This window comes from Clavelina lepadiformis, chromosome 1 (assembly GCF_947623445.1).
Source record: "Clavelina lepadiformis chromosome 1, kaClaLepa1.1, whole genome shotgun sequence".
Taxonomy (NCBI): Eukaryota; Metazoa; Chordata; class Ascidiacea; order Aplousobranchia; family Clavelinidae; genus Clavelina; species Clavelina lepadiformis.
Window position 1 is genome coordinate 8,258,786 of NC_135240.1, and position 21,290 is coordinate 8,280,075.

At 36.2% G+C, this 21,290-nt stretch overlaps 4 protein-coding genes and 1 pseudogene across 5 annotated transcripts; 4 read left to right on the top strand and 1 right to left on the bottom strand.

Annotated features, from left to right (window-relative positions):
• The first annotated feature begins 300 nt into the window (after positions 1–300).
• Positions 301–1,646, top strand: LOC143459617 (dynactin subunit 5-like). Its single transcript, XM_076956833.1, has one exon. It carries the CDS (start codon positions 396–398, stop codon positions 939–941), a length of 546 nt encoding a protein of 181 aa, XP_076812948.1. The 5' UTR covers positions 301–395; the 3' UTR covers positions 942–1,646.
• A 3-nt stretch (positions 1,647–1,649) lies between these two features.
• LOC143459608 (protein O-mannosyl-transferase TMTC3-like) lies at positions 1,650–7,682 on the top strand. Its single transcript, XM_076956825.1, has 20 exons — positions 1,650–1,835; positions 1,951–2,286; positions 2,437–2,529; positions 2,700–2,801; positions 3,409–3,574; positions 3,695–3,898; positions 3,999–4,197; positions 4,319–4,439; positions 4,794–4,886; positions 4,988–5,110; positions 5,191–5,285; positions 5,355–5,429; positions 5,543–5,646; positions 5,726–5,841; positions 6,050–6,211; positions 6,449–6,506; positions 6,612–6,741; positions 6,884–7,035; positions 7,115–7,251; positions 7,333–7,682. The coding sequence occupies exons 1-20, from the start codon at positions 1,650–1,652 to the stop codon at positions 7,627–7,629; spliced, it is 2,949 nt and encodes a 982-aa protein (XP_076812940.1). The 3' UTR covers positions 7,630–7,682.
• Positions 7,683–8,987: 1,305 nt separating this feature from the next.
• Positions 8,988–11,344, top strand: LOC143446746 (aldehyde dehydrogenase, dimeric NADP-preferring pseudogene; annotated as a pseudogene).
• Positions 11,345–13,622: 2,278 nt separating this feature from the next.
• LOC143446737 (exosome complex exonuclease RRP44-like) lies at positions 13,623–17,802 on the top strand. The gene has a single exon (XM_076946516.1). The coding sequence runs from the start codon at positions 13,761–13,763 to the stop codon at positions 16,539–16,541; it is 2,781 nt and encodes a 926-aa protein (XP_076802631.1). The 5' UTR covers positions 13,623–13,760; the 3' UTR covers positions 16,542–17,802.
• A 1,101-nt stretch (positions 17,803–18,903) lies between these two features.
• LOC143446754 (U20-hexatoxin-Hi1a-like) lies at positions 18,904–19,894 on the bottom strand. 2 transcript variants are annotated; one of them, XM_076946538.1, is made up of 3 exons: positions 19,736–19,894; positions 19,192–19,611; positions 18,904–19,063 (listed from the first exon to the last, which is right to left on the bottom strand). In XM_076946538.1, the coding sequence occupies exons 1-2, from the start codon at positions 19,806–19,808 to the stop codon at positions 19,193–19,195; spliced, it is 492 nt and encodes a 163-aa protein (XP_076802653.1). In that variant the 5' UTR covers positions 19,809–19,894; the 3' UTR covers positions 18,904–19,063; position 19,192. The 2 variants fall into 2 exon arrangements, with proteins under 2 accessions (XP_076802653.1, XP_076802660.1); XM_076946545.1 differs by having other exon boundaries at positions 18,928–19,081.
• Positions 19,895–21,290: the final 1,396 nt, after the last annotated feature.

Sequence of the window (21,290 nt, forward strand, 5' to 3'; positions counted from 1 at the left end):
GCTTTTTTACCCATCATTCCAATGAAATGAAATCGGTCAGGGTCAGACACTTGGCATATGTAGAATCGAACAACCGGAGTTTGTTTTTTAAACTTGAATTGACAATTGACATAGTGAACAAAAGACTATTTGGACTGAGCGATTTTGATACAGTATAACTGAATTGTCAGTACATTGTAAATATATACTCATCAGAATTTTTCATTACACAGACAGTGCCAACCATGAAAGCAAGCTAGTTGTCTACAGTATCACGGTGTATGGGATATTTTGGATATATGTCTAATATTAACAGTTTTCTTACACTAGATATTAATTACTGTAGGTACAACTAATGTTGCAATAACAGTTAGTATTATAAGTGCTTTGAAGAAGCTGTCATCTAATTAAAGGTCATGGATTTGGATGATGTTTTTTATCAAAAAGAACAATATATTGAGACTGCATCAGGAAATAAAGTGAGTCGACAGTCTGTACTCTGTGGCAGTCAGAACATCGTCTTAAACGGAAAAACCATCGTTGAAAAAGATTGCATTATTCGAGGAGATTTGGCAAACGTGCGTGTTGGAAGAAATTGCATTATTAAAAGCAGATCTGTTATTCGACCACCTTTCAAAAAATTTAATAAAGGAGTTGCTTTTTTTCCTTGTGTTGTTGGAGATCATGTTTATATAGAAGAGGACTCTATTGTCAATGCTGCTCAAGTCGGTTCTTTTGTTCATATCGGAAAAAATTGTGTGATCGGAAGAAGATGTGTTTTGAAGGACTGTTGCCAAATTGCAGACAATACAGTGTTACCGCCAGAAACAGTTGTTCCTCCATTTATGCTCTTTGGGGGCTCTCCTGGTGCACAGATAGGCGATTTGCCTGAATGCACCCAGTACCTTATGACTGATGCAACAAAACAATATTATGAACATTTCAAACCTTTGCCAAAGTGAAAATGTTACCAACATTAGTAGAATTTGTATTTTATGTTCAATGTCTTCATACAAGTTGTGAAATGCTTTGTTAAGTCGGAGTGAAGAATGCTACTTCAGTAGAGTTGAGCTTAAGTTGATTTGAAAAATATGATCCATTTTTGAATTGATTTGCTTTTGCTATATGTTCGTATTCACTGAATGTCCAGCATTTTGTGCAAAGTCGTCATTCTAGGCATTTGTCTGAGACCACTTGTAGTACTTAATCTTTATTTAATTTTTTGTATTACTCTGGTGACTTCATCTAAAAGCAATTTAAAAATACTAAAATTTTTAAAGGTATTAACAAGTTGACCAACAATGATTATAAATCATAAATAAATATATACATAAACTATAATCATGAAACAGGTACCGTAATAAAAGGGTACACTGGATTAACATGACATCTTAAGCTTCTGTGCATTTTGTGGTGTAGATCTTTTTGCACAACTTCGCATGTGTTTAGAATAGTGATACATACCATACTCAGTATTATCATACAGTTTGCCACATATTGTTTGCAGTGTTGCTTTGCTACAAGTTGGTTAGCGTAGGACTGCTATGAATAAGATGGTTTCAATTAAATTCAACACATACCATTTTAAATTGCATGCTGCTACAAAAGTTTTGCCTTCAGGTTCTTTTTTGGTATTTGCTTTAAATGCAATGTTTTGATGTTTCAAGGTTATGATGAACGACGGTCTGTTTTGTATTATTATATTTGTTTCATCTTTTCTTTTGTACATAAATTCTTGTTTCTGTGAACTGGTTTTTGATGATGTATCGGCCGTGCAAAATAACAAAGATGTTTTGGGAGAGACATCAATTTCAGCTTTACTTTGGAATGATTACTGGGGAATGTCAATGGCAAACGTATGATTTTTTGGGATTATTAAAACAAAAGCAGTTTATTGCTAATCGTATTCTTATTACATGGTAATAGCTTTATTCTGCATCAGTATTTATGATCATGATTTTTCTGTTTTAGGAAGCCAGTCACAAATCGTACCGCCCTTTCACTGTGCTGACCTACAGACTAAATCATTTTGTTTTTGGCTTAAATTCATTTTCATATCATGTTATTAATGTCATTTTAAATTGCATTGTATGCATTCTTTTGTTTTGTCTTTTTACCTTGCTGACAAAAGTATGCTATGAAGCACAGCCATTGAAAGCTCAAAAGTCAAACCTGAAAAAACACATCAAGAGAAAACAGCCGCAAAATAATGATGAACATGTGCTTGCTGATACTACCGAAAAGCAAAGCTTCATCACTCATGTTGCAACTCTTGTTTTCTTGGTGCATCCCATTCATACTGAAGCGGTAAGCAATGAAGTTATTCTAAATTTATGTCATGACATCTATCCTGTAAAACAATTTTAAATTGAAATTAAAAATATGCTGAATAAAAAATAATATTAATGAATTTGTATCTGTTATTTATGACTTGTAAATATTTTTTGCAATGTTCAGGTAACTGGAATCGTAGGAAGAGCTGAACTATTATCTGCCATCTTTTTTATACTTGCTATTTTGAGTTATGCTCGATTCACTGTTAAATCAATAGTGAGTGGGCCATTAGAGCATTTCTGTAGACATGGTTTTCTTTTTTGATATACATCAAGTGGTATAATAAATCGTGTCTTGTATGTTTTGTTGAGTAATAACAGTTGAAATGTTTTCTGTTACCAGTCCCAGGTGTTTGAAAAATTGGTACAACTTTTAATTTTTTTCAGGTATTGTCATTATTTTGGTGTGTGCTTGCTGTTGCCAGTAAAGAGCAAGGCATCACTGTGCTTGCTGTCTTTATTTTCTATGACATCATCCTTGTACACAAGGTACTCTTTCTAGTGTAACCTAGTAGCCATACGGTAGCCAACTACAGCATGGCATTAGGTAAATATGTTGAGTCAGTAATGTGGTTTATATCAGGCATGTCAAAGTGCTCTACTGTACATTTACCGTCCACATTTTCAATACATTTCACAGGTGTGACGTTTTGCTGTCCGAGTTGTTTGAGTACACGTAATTTAATAAAAATTGCAATATTTTGGGAAAATATATGAAATATTAGAAATGCTTCAGCTGTTTTTCTGAATAACCTTATTTGAATTAAAATTTAAATTAATTTCATTATGATGGTTTTGATTTGGGGGATTCCTTTAACACAAACAGCTTCTGCAAAAATTCGACTTTTTGACCACTGTGTATGCCTTGATTTAAGCTATGTGTTGACGGCGTCCAAAGCAAAGACACAAAACTTGCATACATTATAGAAGCTAAATGTGTTCAGGGACTTTGAAATAGTGTTGAACGTAATTTTTGGTTAGAAAATGAAAATAGAAACACGTTGCGGGCAGCAAAATGGCTTCATGAATTTGACATGCCTGGTTTTTGTACCCGCTTTGTGGTTTAATCTCACCAAATTTTCTATTTTTTTCACAGTTGACAGTGGATGAATTCTGTCTTTTGCTTGTTACGTTTGTCCTATCTCCGAGAAAAACTAAGTTTAAACCACTGATTTTTCGGACATTTTTATGTATTTTTTTTGCCGTAAGTCTGCTAATCTGGAGATATTACATCATGCAAGGAACATTGCCTCAATTCACAGGTCCAAATTTTATTCATCAAATTTTCATTAATTGAGTTAAAGATTGACTATTACATTTTGTTCTGTTTTTATAACTTGAATTTCTGTGAAGATTACTGTAAATATGTTTACCTATTTTAGCTTTTGATAACCCTGCCGCGTCCTCCCAATTTCCTGCTCGTCATTTGACCTATAATTATATGTTACCAACTAATTTGGGGTTACTTCTAAATCCAAGTAATCTTTTGTGTGATTGGACAATGGGAACGATTCCTCTTATACAAGATATCTGTGACATTCGCAACTTTGCAACCATAACATTTTGGTTCATCTATGGTGTTATAGGTAGGCACAATTACAACTGAGATGGAAATTGTTTTTTTTTACTTGTTGCTTAGAATAGAAATCGTTTATCACTTTTTTGCATGATTTAATTTTTTCCTAGGTTTTTGTGCGGTATTTTTTCATGATGCTGACTGCAAGATTGCTGCTATATCTGTGGCCATTGCAACTTTTTCTTTTCTTCCTGCCTCCAATTTGTTTTTTCCAGTGGGTTTTGTCGTAGCTGAGAGAGTTTTATATCTCCCTAGTATTGGATTTTGTTTGTTGGTAGCTCTGGGTGTGTGGAAGATAAAAACGAAATAGTAAGTTCATACGGATAACCTGTTATTTACCTTTTTGTTTGATTATTTAAAAAAAAATTTAATATTGTTGTAGAATTTTATGTGACTTTTTTGATTATTGTTGCTTGCTATCCTTTTTTAGCAAATGTGATAAGCTGGTTATGGTCTTCATTGTACTGCTTCTATTCTCATTTGCTTTCAAAACCATCCACAGAAACACTGAATGGACGTCAGAGAAAAGTTTGTTTAAAAGTGCACTAAAGGTAGCTTGTTGGCATAACAGAATAGACGTAGCTTCATTACTGGAGTATGTTCGAAATGGTCTGAATAATCACATTGAAAAGAGTAACTTTCCATATCTTTTCTGTCGTTACTGAAACTCGATATGCTGTCGTTCTTGTTTTTTTTAGTAATTCCAGTTTTTATATATGATTTTGTTTTGGAGATGATGTTACTGCATTCATGGAATCAATATGGGTGCCGTCATTTTTATTCTGTTGTTTGCAGCATAGCATAGAGAATAATTCCTGATTTGTCACGCAAAATGACATTGCAAACTACTGAATTAAACAATTGTAGAAACTTTAATGTGTTACTTTTGCAATTTATCATTGCAGGTAACGAAACAAAATGCTAAGGTATGGAACAATATCGGTCATGCTTATGAACGTGAAGAAAATTATGAGAGTGCCCTCCAGTACTTTTTTCAGGTTAAAAAGAAATTAATTGACACACACTTGACATTCCTCTTGAAATTCAATTCGTTCACATGGATGTATGGTTAGATATGTGTTGTATTTGTTTTATACAGGCAACTTTGGCTCAACCAGATGACATTGGTGCTTTCATGAATGTTGGAAGAATGTATGAGCAGCTTGGTGATAAGGAAAGTGCTGAAAAGTTCTTTAAGAAAGCAAAGGCACTGTTTCCTAAAGTATGCTGACTCTAATTCATACATAAGAATGCCAGCATTATGTGTGCATGTTATTAGTAAATCGAACACTTTCTGTTAAGCCTGTCAAAGGTAAACCATATCAAGCCAGAATTGCACCCCAGCATCTCAAAGTTTACACCAGACTTGCCAATCTCATAAAACAGAATTCATCAAGGTAACTATTTTTCCCATTCACATGATATAGTGCTTTAAAATACCTCAAGTTCAGTTTTGATGCCTTTAGACTTGCAGAGGTGGACGCGCTCTACGAAGAAATACTTCGAATGAGACCTTCATTTGTTGATGCTCATATGTATAGGTGTGAAATTAGTTTCTTTTGTTTCATATAATGTTGATTAAGTGGGTACAGTAGTTAGTAGCAAGTGCTGCCAGTTTAACGTAGTGTAGGTATAATGGTATATGTCTAAACAGAGGTGAAATATTGGTAAAGATGAATCGTCCCAAGAAAGCTCTTTTGTCATATCAAACTGCACTTCAATATTCAGAAAATAAATCTGATATCTATTTCAATATAGGTTGGTATTTTTGCTTTTAAGATCAGCTATTATCTTGCACACTACCTGTAACCAATTTTTTCATTTTATATCTGTGTAGGAGTGGTCTATGCATCACTGGGTAATAAAACAGGAGCAGTAGAGGCGTACACTTATGCTATATACCACAATCCCGATCATGTCATGTCTTTGTACAATTCTGCTGCCATTTTTGAGGTTGGTCCATCTTTGAATTTGATCAAAAAATTTTACCCATGTTAAAGCTGCCATCTGGATAAATGCTCTGTTTTGTAATTCTATCTGTTATATGGCATTAGATAAACGATAAATACTATAAGTTGAACAGTGCACTCGGATAAATGGCCTTACAAATCAAGCTGTAAATTGTTTGTTGCTGAAATATTTGTAGTTCATATCTTATTAGGAAACAAGAGAGCCCACTTTGCTTCGTAAAGCAAAGTCAAGAGTGGAAAGAGTTCTCAATCTTGAACCTGATAATATTCATGCCAAAACTTTACTGGGATCTATACACATGGATCTTGGTGACAATAATGAGGCCATCAGATGGTGGAATGAAGTTTTAAAAGTCAGTTATGATTCTTTAGTGCAACGATTGGTTTCTTATCTATTCTATCCATTCAGAGTTGGTCAGTTGTTACATTATATAACTTTGGCTGCACAGGACTGACTGCATGAAGTTTTGCACAATGTTGTGGTTTTAAGTAAATATATAAGCTATGCAACACATGCATTTTAGTTCTAACTGAATTTCACAATGGCACAAACATTCCTTTTTTGATTCATCTTAAATATTTGCATGCAGACAGAACCTGATCAGAAGATAACGCTTTTTAACATTGCCCTGTTATATTCGAAAATAGGTTAGTGTTTGAAGTAACCTTAGGTACAAAAAGTTAAAAATTGTTTCAAATGTTTTGCACAAGGCAAAATCCAACAGATTTCTCATTTAAAAATATTTTGGCTAGATGGAAAAACTTCAGAATGCATTGATGCCATTAAACGTCTTTTCCAACATTATCCCAATCATAAGAAAGGTCTTGTTCTGTACGGTGATGTGATGTTGAACAAACAAAAGAATATTGGGGAGGCACAACGGTAAGGACTCCTGTGAACGAACGACAACTAAACACTCTTGTTTTGAGTGGTTTGTTCTTTTCTAGGCAACTATTAATATTGTTGTCTAGCGATCTTGTTCATATATTGGCCACCTGATCAAAAGTGTAGGCTACATGTACAGGGCTTATAAGCAATTGATGGAGGTGGACCCTGGAAATATGCAAGGCCGCCACAACTACTGTGTGACGTTAGTAGAACAGAAAGAACTGAAAAAAGCTGAAGACTGCTTCACTGAAGCTATGATACTTGCACCAGAAGCAAATTACATTAAAGGTATCATATTCAAGCCGTAATTAATTATCCAAGGGCTGTGAGAAGTATGTGCACAAACATACCGGTCTTCTTAATTTAGAAAATCTTGCGTTGGTGCGCAATCAAAGAGCTCTGCTGGAAGCAAGCAAACGAGGCAAAAAGGAACGCGAAATTACCAACTTCAGACAAACACCTGTCGAACCAGCACGTACAGATGCTGATTTCCTCACCCAGCAGGTTGGGTTTGCGTTGCATCCTTAACCCTTAACTTATTGGGGCTTTTTCGTGTAGTCATCTTATTAAACATAATAACGATAGCAGGCTGACAGTGTTGAAGAGGAGGTCATATACGTGGCTCAGCCGGTCAAGCGCAACGAATATTCGCTTACGGAGCAAGCAATGAAAATTAGCGACGATCTGAAGCAACATGGGAATGAAAAGTCTGTGGACAAAAAGTTAGAAGAAGCGATGGAGGCGGTGAAAAAGTTAAAGGAACTGAAATCGAAAGCCGATGCTCGAACGGAACAGAAGTGCAAAGTAAAAACGAATGTGGACATTAATTTCAAGAAAAAACAAGCACTGAAAGCTTTAGATGAATTGGAAAAGTTATTATAATATTTAGCTGCATGCTCTTGTACATCGTTTATTAATAAAAGCACTTGCCCCGATTTTTAGAAATGCGTGTTAAATTCAGTTTCTTTTAAACTCCAAAACAAATTTACCATAATTCAAAGTATCAGAATGTTGAAAAAGGTAATCACAAGGAATTCAAAACACTTAGCGATAATTTGTTTTTTAATAGATTGTACTCCCATATATTCTGCGCCATAAAACGAGAAGTGAATATGTCTTCGTAAGTAGGTCGTGCAGCCCATAGTTAAAAAAGTCGGCTAAGTTAGGAGAACGGATATGCAAAAAGTTGATTTAAGCTTTTAGCTTATTTAGTAGACCAAGCGTAAAAATCCTGTTTTTCTGTTAACATTAAGCCTATTTAGGGTTAAATTGAAGTTAGTTTAAATTTGAAGTTATATTTAGCTTAGGATGAAATTACTTTGTCATGAAATTTAAGTTACTGTAGTTGAATAAGAAACTGAAAATTTCCTTCAATGGTGCGACTTTTCTTGCAAAGTGATGACAGCCTAAAACCATAGCTATCACTATTGTAAATGATGATGAATCGGAAACCCTATTGTATGCACATCCGCTGGTTGTGTGGACAGGGGTTTTTCTACAACCAAATCTACTTTCTGTGCTAGCTGGCTGCTCAGCTAGCTATTGTCTTTTTGCGTATTATAGGTGAAATGTCAATTTGTTGATAGTGTGATAAATGAATGTCGGCCATGGCTAGTCAGGCTTGTAGTATCGCTGGCCTGTTACCATGTTCACCATTTCGCAATTGCGGTTTATTTCAATGGTGGGCTAATACAATGCCTTAGGGAGTTCCAGTGTAGAACAGTACGACAGTGCTGAGTTCTGTCACGGTAGAGTGCCTCTGGCTACGCTGCATGAAGTGACCTAAGCAAAATTTTGTATGCTAGAGTGCTAGACGTTTATATGCTAAGTTTACTTTGTGAGCAAGTAGTTGCGCTTAAACAGTCATGTAACTGTTAACTCTGTAAATGATTACTTTTCTTTTCTGTACTAGCCATCTAGTTGAAGGCAGTATTAAAGTTATTTAGGTGACATGTTTAACATTTCAATCCAAGAAAATAGCAGAAGTAAACCGACTTAGTTAATTTATTTTTTCAGGCTAGATACGAAAGCGTGCTTGGTGTATACATTATTAAGAAAAAAAGAGTATGCACTGTAAACATTCTTGACAGCTAAACAGGGGAATTGTACGTAGCTGGGGTATAATTAAGCAGTAATTTGCAACCAAATACAGTCAATTAATTATTATCTTTCACTCAGCGTGTTAGTAGCGAAACAGGGAATGATTGTACGCAGCTCTATGCCGTGAAAATTTGCCTTGGGTGATTTTAATTCTCGTCTTATTCTTACCAAACTAGCGTATTAGGCATGTAAGAAATTTGTTAAACGTATTGTATTGGCAAGAATGGCAGATGAATGCGCCAAATCCATCAAGACAGCTCAACGGGCGTTTGCTGATGGACGAACAAAACCCCTGGAGTTTAGAAAAAAGCAACTGAAAGCACTTCACCAGTGTCTTAAAGAGAATGAGCAGGAATTTTGCAATGCGCTCGAGAAAGACTTGCATAGACCAAAGTTAGAGGCAGTGTTGGCCGAAATCATTATCACTTCAAATGAAATAGTGTATGCTTTGGAAAATATTGATTCATGGGCAAAGGACGAAACTTGCAGCACAAATATTTTGAACAAGTTTACGAAAACATGCATTAGGAAAGAGCCATATGGAGTTTGCCTCATAATGTCTGCTTGGAATTATCCTCTGGTCCTACTGCTCGCACCTTTAGTTGCAGCTATTGCTGCTGGGAACTGCGCTGTAATCAAACCGAGTGAATGCGCTAAGAACTGTGCTGCCGCCTTACAATCCATCCTTCCCAAATATCTCGACAATGATTGCTACCCGGTAATGGTACTGAATGCTGAACAATCTGCCAAACTCACCAAATATCATCGCTTTGACTTTATCTTTTTCACCGGCGGTACATCTGTAGGAAGGTACGTGATGAAAGCGGCAGCTGAACATCTCACGCCTGTGGTACTTGAGCTTGGTGGTAAGAATCCATGTTACGTGGATTCGACATGCAATTTACGTGTTGCCGCACGTCGTATTGTCTGGGGTAGATATTACAATGCTGGGCAGATATGTCTTGCTCCTGATTACATCATGATAAATGAAAGTATTCGAGAGAAATTTCTGGTTGAAGTCAAAGCTGCTCTAAAAGAATTTTATGGAGAAAATCCAAAAGCATCGAGCGACTATGGAAGAATCATTAACAAACGTCAGTTTGGAAGATTGAAGCAACTGTTGAAGTCAGGTAGCGGAAAGATCGTTATTGGAGGAGAAATGGATGAGAAAGAAAACTACATTGCACCTACAGTGGTAGTTGATGTTGACGTCAAGTCGCCATTTATGCAAGAGGAAATGTTTGGCCCCATTATGCTTATCCTTACGATTCCAAGTCTTGAAGAAGCCATCGCTATAATAAACGCAAAAGAAAAACCGCTTGCACTTTACATGTTTTCCAAGGACAAGCCGGCTATAAACCGCATGCTCAACAGCACAGTAAGTGGAGGAGTCACAGTCAACGATGTCTTTGCCCATTACATTCCTCATAACCTCCCATTCGGTGGTGTTGGCAATAGTGGCATGGGTTCGTATCATGGAAAGTTTGGCTTTGATGCTTTTACTCACAAGAGAAGCTGCGTTGTTGATGGAACTCCTGATGCTCTCTTTTCTTCGCGTTATCCACCATACACGGACACGAAGCTGTCAATTATTCGTCTCGCATTTCAAAAGAGTCTCAAATCGGGTGGTCCATTTAAAAAAATTAGTTCCTTTCTTTGGCTTACAGTATTGGGTGTTGTGTTGGCATACTTGTTTAGATATTTAGAGCTGTATTATAGATAAGCTATGATTTTAATTGTTAGTGATTTCTGGCACACAGACTCTTGTAGTAACAAAATCCTTTTCATAATTCATATATAACTTAGGCCAAGTAATTTAATCTGATCGTTTTTGCGCCGCAATGAATGCATATAGATATGTATATGATTAACGTTATGGAATGAATTGTATATTTTGTTATTTCGGAATTCGAATTACCGCAGTTGACACTTTCATCATCGTCGTGTAAACTTAATAAAAGCTGTATATCGAAAGTTAACTATTTATAGTTAAACATATTATGCTTGGAGTTAGATCATGACGTGACATCAAGGCTACGAATGCGTTTGTTGCATTTCTATATGCAAAATTCAAGTCAATCTCATGTTAATTTTTTACCTTTTAAGTAGGGCGACTATTTTTTGACTTGTCAAAAAAAGTCAAAAATTGGTCAAATTTATAGCGTTAGGTCAAAAATTGTCAAAATTGTTTACAACCTGCATTGTCGTGGTGTCGTAGAGGTTGCACTGTCAGTGAACTTTTCGTTTTACATTTTACACCTTGTAGCCTACTTTATACTCTTGTAAATGGCCCATTGTCTACTTATTGTGAATCATAAACCATTAAGTGAAGTAATTAGGTTGATATGGTGTGATGCTCAACACACCTCAAAACGTGTAAAATAAGCCATTTTGCGGCAGCTGTAGGTTAGGTGCAGCTCTTGCTTCGGTTTTGCTTTAGGTACTTCATGTATTTTTAGTTTAGACAAGTGTATTGAACAGTTTTTGTTGTGTCTTAGCTGCATTTTTTTGGCAGTGATTTGTAATTAGCTGAGTTCCCTTTTCAGAATAGACTAGGTCTTTGTTCAGATCTTTGCCCTTCTTTACTATAATAAATTTTAACTTTTTGTACAATAATGCGTAATTTAACTACTTGAGTTCTTCATACGTCAAAACTTGTCAAAAAAAAGTTTTTTAATGTCAAAAGTTTCAATTTTTAGGTCAAAAATTTTCGTTTTTTAGGTCGCCCTACTTACAAGGTATAATATATACTCAAACTCTTTGCTTGACTGTTTACATACAAACTCATCTTTTTAAACAGACTACTCAAACCAGTTGAATAACGCATTGACATAAACGCAAGTTTTGTTAAATCTGTTTTTCTTGAAAAACATATCATCTCTGTCTATTAACTTAGTTTCGTGAGGTTTTATTACATTAGTTTCTTTCGTATTAGTTTTAAGCTTAGACGTAACATGTTGTCTTATCGAGTTTGATGTTTGTTGATTTACGTGCTGTGTTCATCTTAAAAATTGAAAGAAACTTAAGTGTCTGTCTACCTCGTGCTCGTCTTTCAGGAACTTTTCCTGTAAGCATAAGATTTTCCAATTTATAGGTTAGATGTTCCACAAAAGTATTTTGTCGGTGTCTAATGATTTTAGTTAATTGCCTGCTTGTGTATAATCTATGAAGTATCGATTCATGTCATTGAAACATATCAAACGAATATTAATTTTTGAAGTAGATAAAATTAGCAATACTTGCATGCAACACATAGAGTACACATAAACCTACATGGTATGAACAAAAAACGGCAGATTTTTCTCAGGTCCACAAGAGTTCTGGTATTAAAAAAAATCTTGCAGTAACACCACTGATGATAATAGAATTCATCATCAGTTTTTCCACAGCAGCTTATATCCTGCTTAAAGATTAACACAAAGAGTTCACACCAGCTGATTTTATGTTTTGTTTATTTTAACCGAATAGGCGGACAGTTTTAAGTCTATTTCATTATCACATGTTTAAGTGATGTGGTTTAAGAATGAAATTTGTACATTTGCGTTTTCGAATCTTTCAATTTGTTTATGATATATGTTGCTTAATCCAACAGTTTAGAAGGACACCAAAACCAGCAAAATGTGCACGAAGTATTGAACATTTATAACATCTGATTTTAAAATGTGCTACTTCCCTTAAAATTGAGAAGACCTTCGATTGTAGCATTAAATGTTGAATTACTTTGTTTGCAATGCTGCTATGCTTCAATCCTTGTCGAGCATACGACATTTGTGGTCAAAATCCAACTCCACATAATGAACGTTAGCTACATGTTTCATCACTGCCCGGTTTAGTAAGTTACAAATTTACTTTGTTCTCATTTACTGTATGCTAATGTTTTGTCTGCCAAACTAAATGCTATGCAGTAACTGTTTTTGGTGCGCTAGAAAATGGCGGCAATGGACATCGAGAACCAATGAGATGTCTATGACTGTCCGCATGGCCGCTAATAGGTGAATGCTAAGTGCGAACTCTATGATGAGAATCGAATAGGTCCCTTCTAGGCGTCGCGTAAGCTTGTTGATTTCTCTCATGATTTCTGTCCTGCTTATGCACTTGTACATCAGGATCGAGTATTCAGCAGTAATTACGTCATAATTTCTCTTTTATTACCTCATGAATAGGGCAATTATTTTTTGACTTGTGAAAAAAAGTCAAAAGTTGGTCAAAATTTGTCAAAAATGGTTAAAGTGAGGAGCAACTAAAAAAATGCAGTGGTTAAGCAGCTATTGCCAAAACGAAATGGCAAAAATACACAAATTCGTCTCTTAATTAGGCCTACTTATGACAAACATTATGGCTTATTATACCACACAATATAACAATGGGCATGACTCAGTGTGTTTGGTACCGTAAGCATTGATACAATGTTTTGTGTGATCGATAGGTCAAAGGTATGGGTGAAGTGTATAACAAGAATATTTTGCATTAATTAAGTCAAGGCCAGCGTTTAGTGTATTTGCAATGATGAACGTTATTGCTAAACTATAGCTGAGTTTACGCTGTTGCTTGTGCTAGAATAATTGCCCTACTAATCCCTCTTTCCTATTCAAGTACGAATGCAAAAGTTGCAACGTACAACAGTACCGAAATAAGATCAACACGTGAATAATATCAATAATATTTGACCAAAACCGCGACGGTTAGATATTACAGTATTAAGAAATGTATAAAAAAGATACAAGAACTAATAGCTTTAAATGTTAGAAAGGATTCATTCATGCAGATCATTTTAATCTTAGGTGTACAGGGTATTAGGAGTAAAGATATAGAATAAAAGCATGACTGCATAGACACCAAATTTCTCAATAATCATGCTTTGTTTATTGTTGGCAGTGTTGGTAATATGCTAGATACTTGTGGAATCTGCCATAATGCTGAAGTCGAAAACTCTCATGGTAAAAACGAGAAGTGGAAAAATCCTTAAAATTGTTAGAGAGCATTATTTACGTGATGACATTGACAATGGCCTTTTAACGGATAAATTAGATCTGCACCCCTTGCTTCAAAATGATTTGGTTCCACATGAACACTTTCTTGTTCTTGATACAAATGTTATCTTGCATCAGATGGATGTAATAGAACACCCTTGCATCAAGAATGTGATCATTTTACAAACTGTGCTTCGTGAAGTTCGCCACCGATCCTCTCCTGTTTACAAACGGTTGTCGTCCATTTTAGAAAATCCAGATAAAAAGTTTTTTGTCTTTACTAATGAGCATTGCATAGAAACTTGGACTGCTAGAAAGCGCAAAGAATCGAGCAACGACCTCAATGATCGCCTGATACGAATTGCCACTAAATATTACAGTGACTGCTTGTCCGATAGAAATCAGCAAGCGGTTCTCCTCACCAATGATGAAGCAAACTGTGCATTTGCTGTTGAAGAAGGCCTCATTGCATATACAGCCGAAAAATATGTAAAAAGCGTAGTAGGACACCCAGAACTGCTGGATAAACTTGCCAAGGTAAATGAAGCAATTGAAGTAGATCGGTCAATTTCTTATCCAGAACACTTAAAATTATCTCAGCTCAATTCCGGTATAAAAACCGGACGTTTTAAGCAGGGTAAGCTCAATATTAGCCGTGAAAATTATTTAGAGGGAAAGATATTGTGTCCAGATGTGAAAGGTGGCGAGATTCTCATACAAGGTCGACTGAATCTTAATCGTGCTGTACATGAAGACATAGTAGCTGTTGAACTTGCGTCTGAAGAGGAATGGTCAGCTCCAAGTGATGTTATGTTGGATGTTTCTATTCAGCCGGGAGCTGAAATATCAGATTCAGTTGATAAAAAAGTTGTCAGTAATGCACATAGAGTTCCTTCTGGAAAGATAGTTGGCATCATCAAAAGAAGCTGGAGACCATACTGTGGTATTTTGGAAAATTATGGCACTCCAGGCATGACAAGGCATTTGTTTACACCAGCGGAACGTAGAATACCTCGAATTAGGATTGAGACAAGACAATTTAAAAGCTTGATTGGCCAGCGGATTGTGGTTGCGATCGACTGTTGGCCTAAGCACTCCAAGTATCCTCAGGGCCATTTTGTTAGGTCACTTGGTGAAATAGGAGATAAAGAAACAGAAAATGAAGTTTTGTTATTGGAACATGATGTTAGTCATGCTCCCTTTTCACAAGCAGTTTTGAATTGCCTGCCATCTCCAAATTGGGCAATCCCAGAAGAAGAGCTAAGAAAGCGTGAAGATCTTCGAGGATTTCCAATATGCAGTGTTGATCCTCCAGGGTGTACTGATATTGATGATTGTCTTCATTTTATCGATTTAAATGATGGCTCTGGAGCAGTAGAAGTTGGAGTTCATATCGCTGATGTCAGCCACTTCATTCGACCTTCAACACCAATAGACGAAGAAGCAAGGTGCCGTGGAACGACTGTTTATCTTTGTGATAAGCGAATCGACATGGTACCAGCGCTGCTGTCATCAAATTTATGTTCTCTACGAGATGATGGTGATCGCTTGGCATTTTCATGCATCTGGAAAATGAGTTTAGATGCAAAAATATTACAAACTCGTTTTTGTAAGTCAGTGATTCGATCAAAAGCTTCGTTAACATATGCCCAAGCACAAATGATGATTGACGATCCTGCAAAGACAGATAATGTTACAGTAGGTCTACGTGGTCTTAATAAATTAGCAAAAATACTGAAGTCGAGACGAATTTTAAATGGTGCACTCAGTCTTGCCTCTCCTGAGGTGCGTTTTCATGTTGATAGCGAAACCCACGACCCGATTGATCTGCAGACAAAAGAACTTCGAGATACAAACTCCATGGTTGAGGAATTTATGTTGCTTGCTAACTGTTCAGTGGCTGAACACATCCAGCAAGAGTTTCCAGAATGTGCCGTCCTTCGCAAGCACCCTGGGCCACCGCCATCCAACTTTGATGTACTGATTAATGCTGCCAAGACAAAGCAATTGGACTTGAACACTTCAACGTCTCGAGAACTTGCTGTAAGTTTGGACAACGCTGAAAAACCACAACCAGGTGTAAACTTGTACATTTCAACATTGCTTCGTATTTTAGCAACTCGGTGCATGCTGCAAGCTGTGTACTTCTGTAGTGGATTGGAATCTGATTTCAAGCATTATGGCTTGGCAGCTCCCATATACACTCACTTTACTTCACCTATTCGGAGATATTCTGATATCATGGTACACAGGCTACTAGCAGCAAGCATTGGGGCAGATGTTACTTTTTCTGAACTTCTGGATAAACAAGAAATCCAAAAGATCTGTAACAATCTGAACTTTAGGCACAGAATGGCACAATACGCCCAGCGTGCATCTGTGGCATTACACACTCAGCTCTTCTTCCGCGGCAAGCTGGTAGATGAAAAAGGTTACATTATTTTTGTGCGTAAAAACGCAGTTCAGGTGCTGATTCCTAAGTATGGCTTGGAGGGCACAGTTTTTCTTGACCGTGATTGTGAAGGAAATGCAATGACAATGAATAATTTGAATTACGTGGAACAGGACTGTAAAATTTTTGTTGGTAGCATTGCATTGCAAGTCTTTGATGAAGTTGTTGTGCAGATTTCACACGATGCTTCTAACATTCAGCATCAAAGGATTAATCTTAAATTGGTCAAACCTAACCTTCCTGGAATCAGTAGTGTCCCTTCAGAAAGTTAAACCAAATTAAGAAAGCTGTTGGCAATATAATTAATGAAGAAGTTTTAACAATGTTATTTATGATTTTTTCTGGCTATTCATTTTCTTTGTTTATTGTTAAAAATGTACAAGTGCGGTTCAGATTGCTACTTGTTGGGTGAGTTAAGAGTTTTCTAAATTGGCATTCGTGAAGTAACTTCGTAGTCCCAGTCTGTTGAAGTCCGGTCATTAGATTTAAAACACCTTTATAAAACCAAACAGGGGAAGACTGCAATATTTTAACAGTTGTCTTGCTTGCCTCTACCACAAAAATTCTTTTTAGAGGTGTAAAATGTTTGTATTGGTTCCAGCTCAGGACAACCCAACCAATGTCTGTGGGTTTAATAGACCTTGAGTTGAAATGTCCTGTATTTTGTTGTATATTTGTTAAATTTTTCTGGATTTAATCATCATGAGTTGAACTGATAGATCACTGTTTGTACCACGTTTCCGCGTCCAGAAATGTAATTAGGAGCATGTGTTAAAAAGATTGTAAAGACTGTTGGTGTAAAGGTTTAATGGAGTTAGATAAGGTTTAATGCTACCCAGTTATTAAGGTTTAAGTTTGCTTAACTGACAACCAGAGTGAATTGATTTTGCATCAAACAGTTGTTGATAAAATTTTAGCTGATGAGAATATACTAAAACAAACCTTAATTTTATCAAATCATGTTACATTGAAGTACCATGTGCCGCATCTACTCATTGCTTATACAGTATAAATTGAGCTGAATCCGATCATTTGTGAAATGTTGTTTAATCTGTATCCTTAGTCATAATAGTGAAGTCATTTTTGGTCTTTGTTTCAAAATTCATTTATAGTTTTTAACTTTACTTTCAATCCTTTTAGTACGTTCCCAGGTTGATTTCCTGCATTTATTGTAATAAGAAGTCTTTGTTGGAAATGCCCGTTTCTTAACCTTAACACTGATTAATTATTATTTATCTATGTGTCAGCTTTAGCTAAGCCTATATGTATCTCCCATTGTCTAAACAATGTTTTGATTGCTGCACCTGCTACGACTCGCAGCGTTTTTCATGTCAAATATTTTAACTCCCATCGCTTTCACATCATATAAGCTCGCACTTCTTCCAGCGAGCAGAGTTTGCCGAGTGAATAATCGAAATCAACAGATCAGTTGTCTAAGCTAGCCATGGTGATTGTAACTCAATAGACATCTTATAGGCAGTATTATTGAGAAAGTGTACAGCACCTATAATAAAATCCTTTTCTTGTAAACTATTCCTGTTGTACTATTAAAAGCTTTCGGCTGTCAGACGTTTAGAGTATTCTAACCGTACGCAACAATAGAGTCAGATAATTCAATAGGTAAATTAAGTAAAGATACCCTCATGTGCTAAAAAGGTCATTTCAGGACCATGAAACTCATTGAACTTTTAAACTAGGGATGTACCAACCCCGAACGTATGACACAGAAATCACTATTTTAAGTGTTCTTCGAACCAGAGCTTTGTTCTTGAATTTATCCGAACGTCGGTTTTTTGACCAAAAATAACAAGTCAGTTAGAGTAGACCTATTCCAATATTTGCTACTGGGAAAAGTTTCTAATTTGCTACGACTGTCTTAAGTTCAAAAGTACCAATTAGGCTCGTACGAGCATGAGATTTTTCTACAACCCATTCCTATTATTAATTATTAACAGACAAAAGCACCCTTGTATTAATAAAAGGACCAGATGGCGCTCTATATACACTATAATGTTAAAGTATTTGCAAGGATGCACACGTTTAAGAAATGTATTTTATGGCATTGTCATAAGGATTGTGCGTCAACTTTCAAACCTTTTGTTTAAAAAATGTACTTTTTTCTATTCGCTGTTTCAGGGAGTTTAGGTTTATTGGCCATGCAAACTTTTCATTTCCGCGTTTCAGCACCACTGTAATTTACTTTTTGCACGCTTTAAGCCCTCAGGACTCTGCCACATTTTCCTTTCGGGGTTTGTTTATGACGGTACTTCTTGTTTGACCAGTCTACAACTAGTTTCGCATCATACAGTCAATGGCAACCAAACTTTTGCAAGATCCAAAGTGGCTACACCAACCGTAGTCGTTTTAAAAAATAAAACTAAACAGCCAAAGCCACAGTCTCACCACAGCATTTTTACCGTCCTGCGACATTTTGTTTTGTTTTTATGGGAGTTACCCAATTTTCTGGTACCATTTTTGTGTTTGCGTTTTGAATTTGTGTTTCTGTTAAGCTTTTTTTGATTACGATTGTGTATTTTAGCTAACTGGCGTTGAAAAAACATGAGGAGGCTATTTTGGTTGCTGTAATATTGTACGATAAATTGTAATATAACACATTGGCAGGCACTTCCTTTCCTCTTTGATGTACGGTTACCATAAGAAAAACCAATGTTTTTGTACAGTATTTTCTTTTAATTTTTTTTTCAAGGTTTTTGGTTGCATACACACAAGTATAATCAAATTGTTTAGCGGTGAGGTCTTGATTATGTCGGTGGTTGCTGGAGTGGAGAAAACACTGTAACAAAGCAAACACCTGGTATATATGAAACATTGCCGTATTGATGACGCTGTAATTGCTGCTAAAATGTGGTTAATTTTGAGTAAAAGTGTAACTTTTTGGTTAAAATGTCTAGAAACACATACCTTAAGTGCATTCGCGATCGCCCGGCATAAATTGATCTGATCTATTACCGCGCGAATCGACGCACCAGCAACTGTACCCCATGTCATGACATTGCAGTGGAATCCAACTTCCGTTTTTTGCGCACTCGGGAAAATCAACCCCGTCCTGTATGTCCGGGTACTGCGCTTCTATCTCTAACTTGTTGAGTTTGTCCTCCAAGCAACACAGAAGACTTTCATTGTTGTATGTCGTCGTGTCGGGTATCACATCTCCGTTCGGCTTACTGCACCAACACGCTCCAGTAGAGTAGCATTGCTTCGGGAGATATTGACCTTTTTTGTCACATTGCGGAAGTTCTGGAACTGCCAAATCGTTCGGATTTTTTTTCTTGTGCTTTCTTATGGCCTTACACCTTTGAGCGCAAGTAGATCTCCGACCACCTAAAAACAAACTTAATTAATTTTAATCTAATTGCTATGCTTTCATTGACAAAATGATGGGAAGATTAAAAACGGCTCTTATTGGTTGGTGGCTACGATTTGGCAATTATTTTCACCTACACACCTGACATTGCAATATCAATATTTGTTATGTAGTAGATCAATAAGCACATCAACAATGTCATCAACTTGCGCATTGTACTTGCTTCTGTTGAATTTGCTAATTACATTTAAACCTGCAAAGAAAAAGTTAGAGATCTAGTTTATAAACGTAAACCGTTTTCAATTTTAAACGCTGTGACAAATGCTAAAATGAAGAAAGTGCACAAACGCTGAACATGTCGATTGATTTTATAGTCGCAAATTTTCCTGGTCGTCTTTGTCACGCGGAAGTGAATTTCATGCCAAACGCTATGAGAGGCGTGACGTATTAGAAACAAAATTTTAAATTAACACCTTTCGCAGCTCTAACGAACTTACTGACCTTGACAGTCACTCATGTATACAGATGTGTTTGGCGATATGTCGTTTGTGTTAATATTTGGAACATGTCTTTTTTAGAGTAAGAACTTTTACTACCGGAGCTTGTTTTTCTACTTTTAACGAAGCAGTATTCATTATTTTCTGGTAACCAGTGCGGCGATGAAAAATAAGGGCACAAAAAATTGCAGTAACCAGTGTTTCCAATCTTTTTCGGTATTTAAACTTTTTGACGCTTCGGCTGTTGGTATAACAGATAACAGAAGCGAAAAAAAGAAGAACATTTCAGGCAGATAACAACCTATATGCAAAATATTTCAAGTAAAATGCGCACATCAAAATCTAGATTTTATTCACCTCCGTGGCAGTTGCCCAACGTTGGAATAAGAAAATGTTTAAACAAAAAATATCCAAAGTTTTATAGCAACAACGATGGACAACCGTCATCGTCATGTTGCAACAATTCAAGGGTTGTCGTACATTTAATAAAACCGGTAGATAAAAATTCTCTTTCCGCATCGCTACCTTGTGAACTATATGGCAGTTTGTTTGTAACTATACGATGTATATCTGAACACAACGGAACTTTTATTATCGGTAAAAATTCTTTGCATTCTCACAGAACTAGATTTAGAGGTCGAATTTTTTAAAACATCACATGCAAACACGCATTTGTTCGATCCATTGAAATATCCTACGCCCTATCATTCGTGCACGCAGCCAGCTTTCAAGGAAGGTCTTATTACAAAGTGGGACAGCTCTGTGCCATTTTAACATTGCATAAAAAGTCTTTGATGCATAATATTAAAATATTTAAGCCAAGATTTATCATCTAATTAACGGTTTCGAAACAACATTGTACACTTCGGATAGCCTCGGATAACCCATTCATTCATTTCTCTAATGCTCATACTCCACGACTACATTTTAACTGGTCAAAACTGCTCTGATTTTTCTCCCTTAAATAGATAGACAACTTGTTATCTCACCTACGCATATATTATTACAAGAACAAGTCAGAACTTGTTGAATATTTTATTTTAGGTTTCGAAGCCACCATAAAGTCTAGAATAGCATTTACAACTGGCTAATTAACCGGGTTACTCAGTGATTTAAGAAATGATGCTGAACTCACTTGGTGAAGTCATTGAGAGCTTAATTGCGCAATTTCTCATAAAACAATGAAATTAAGTTGAGAC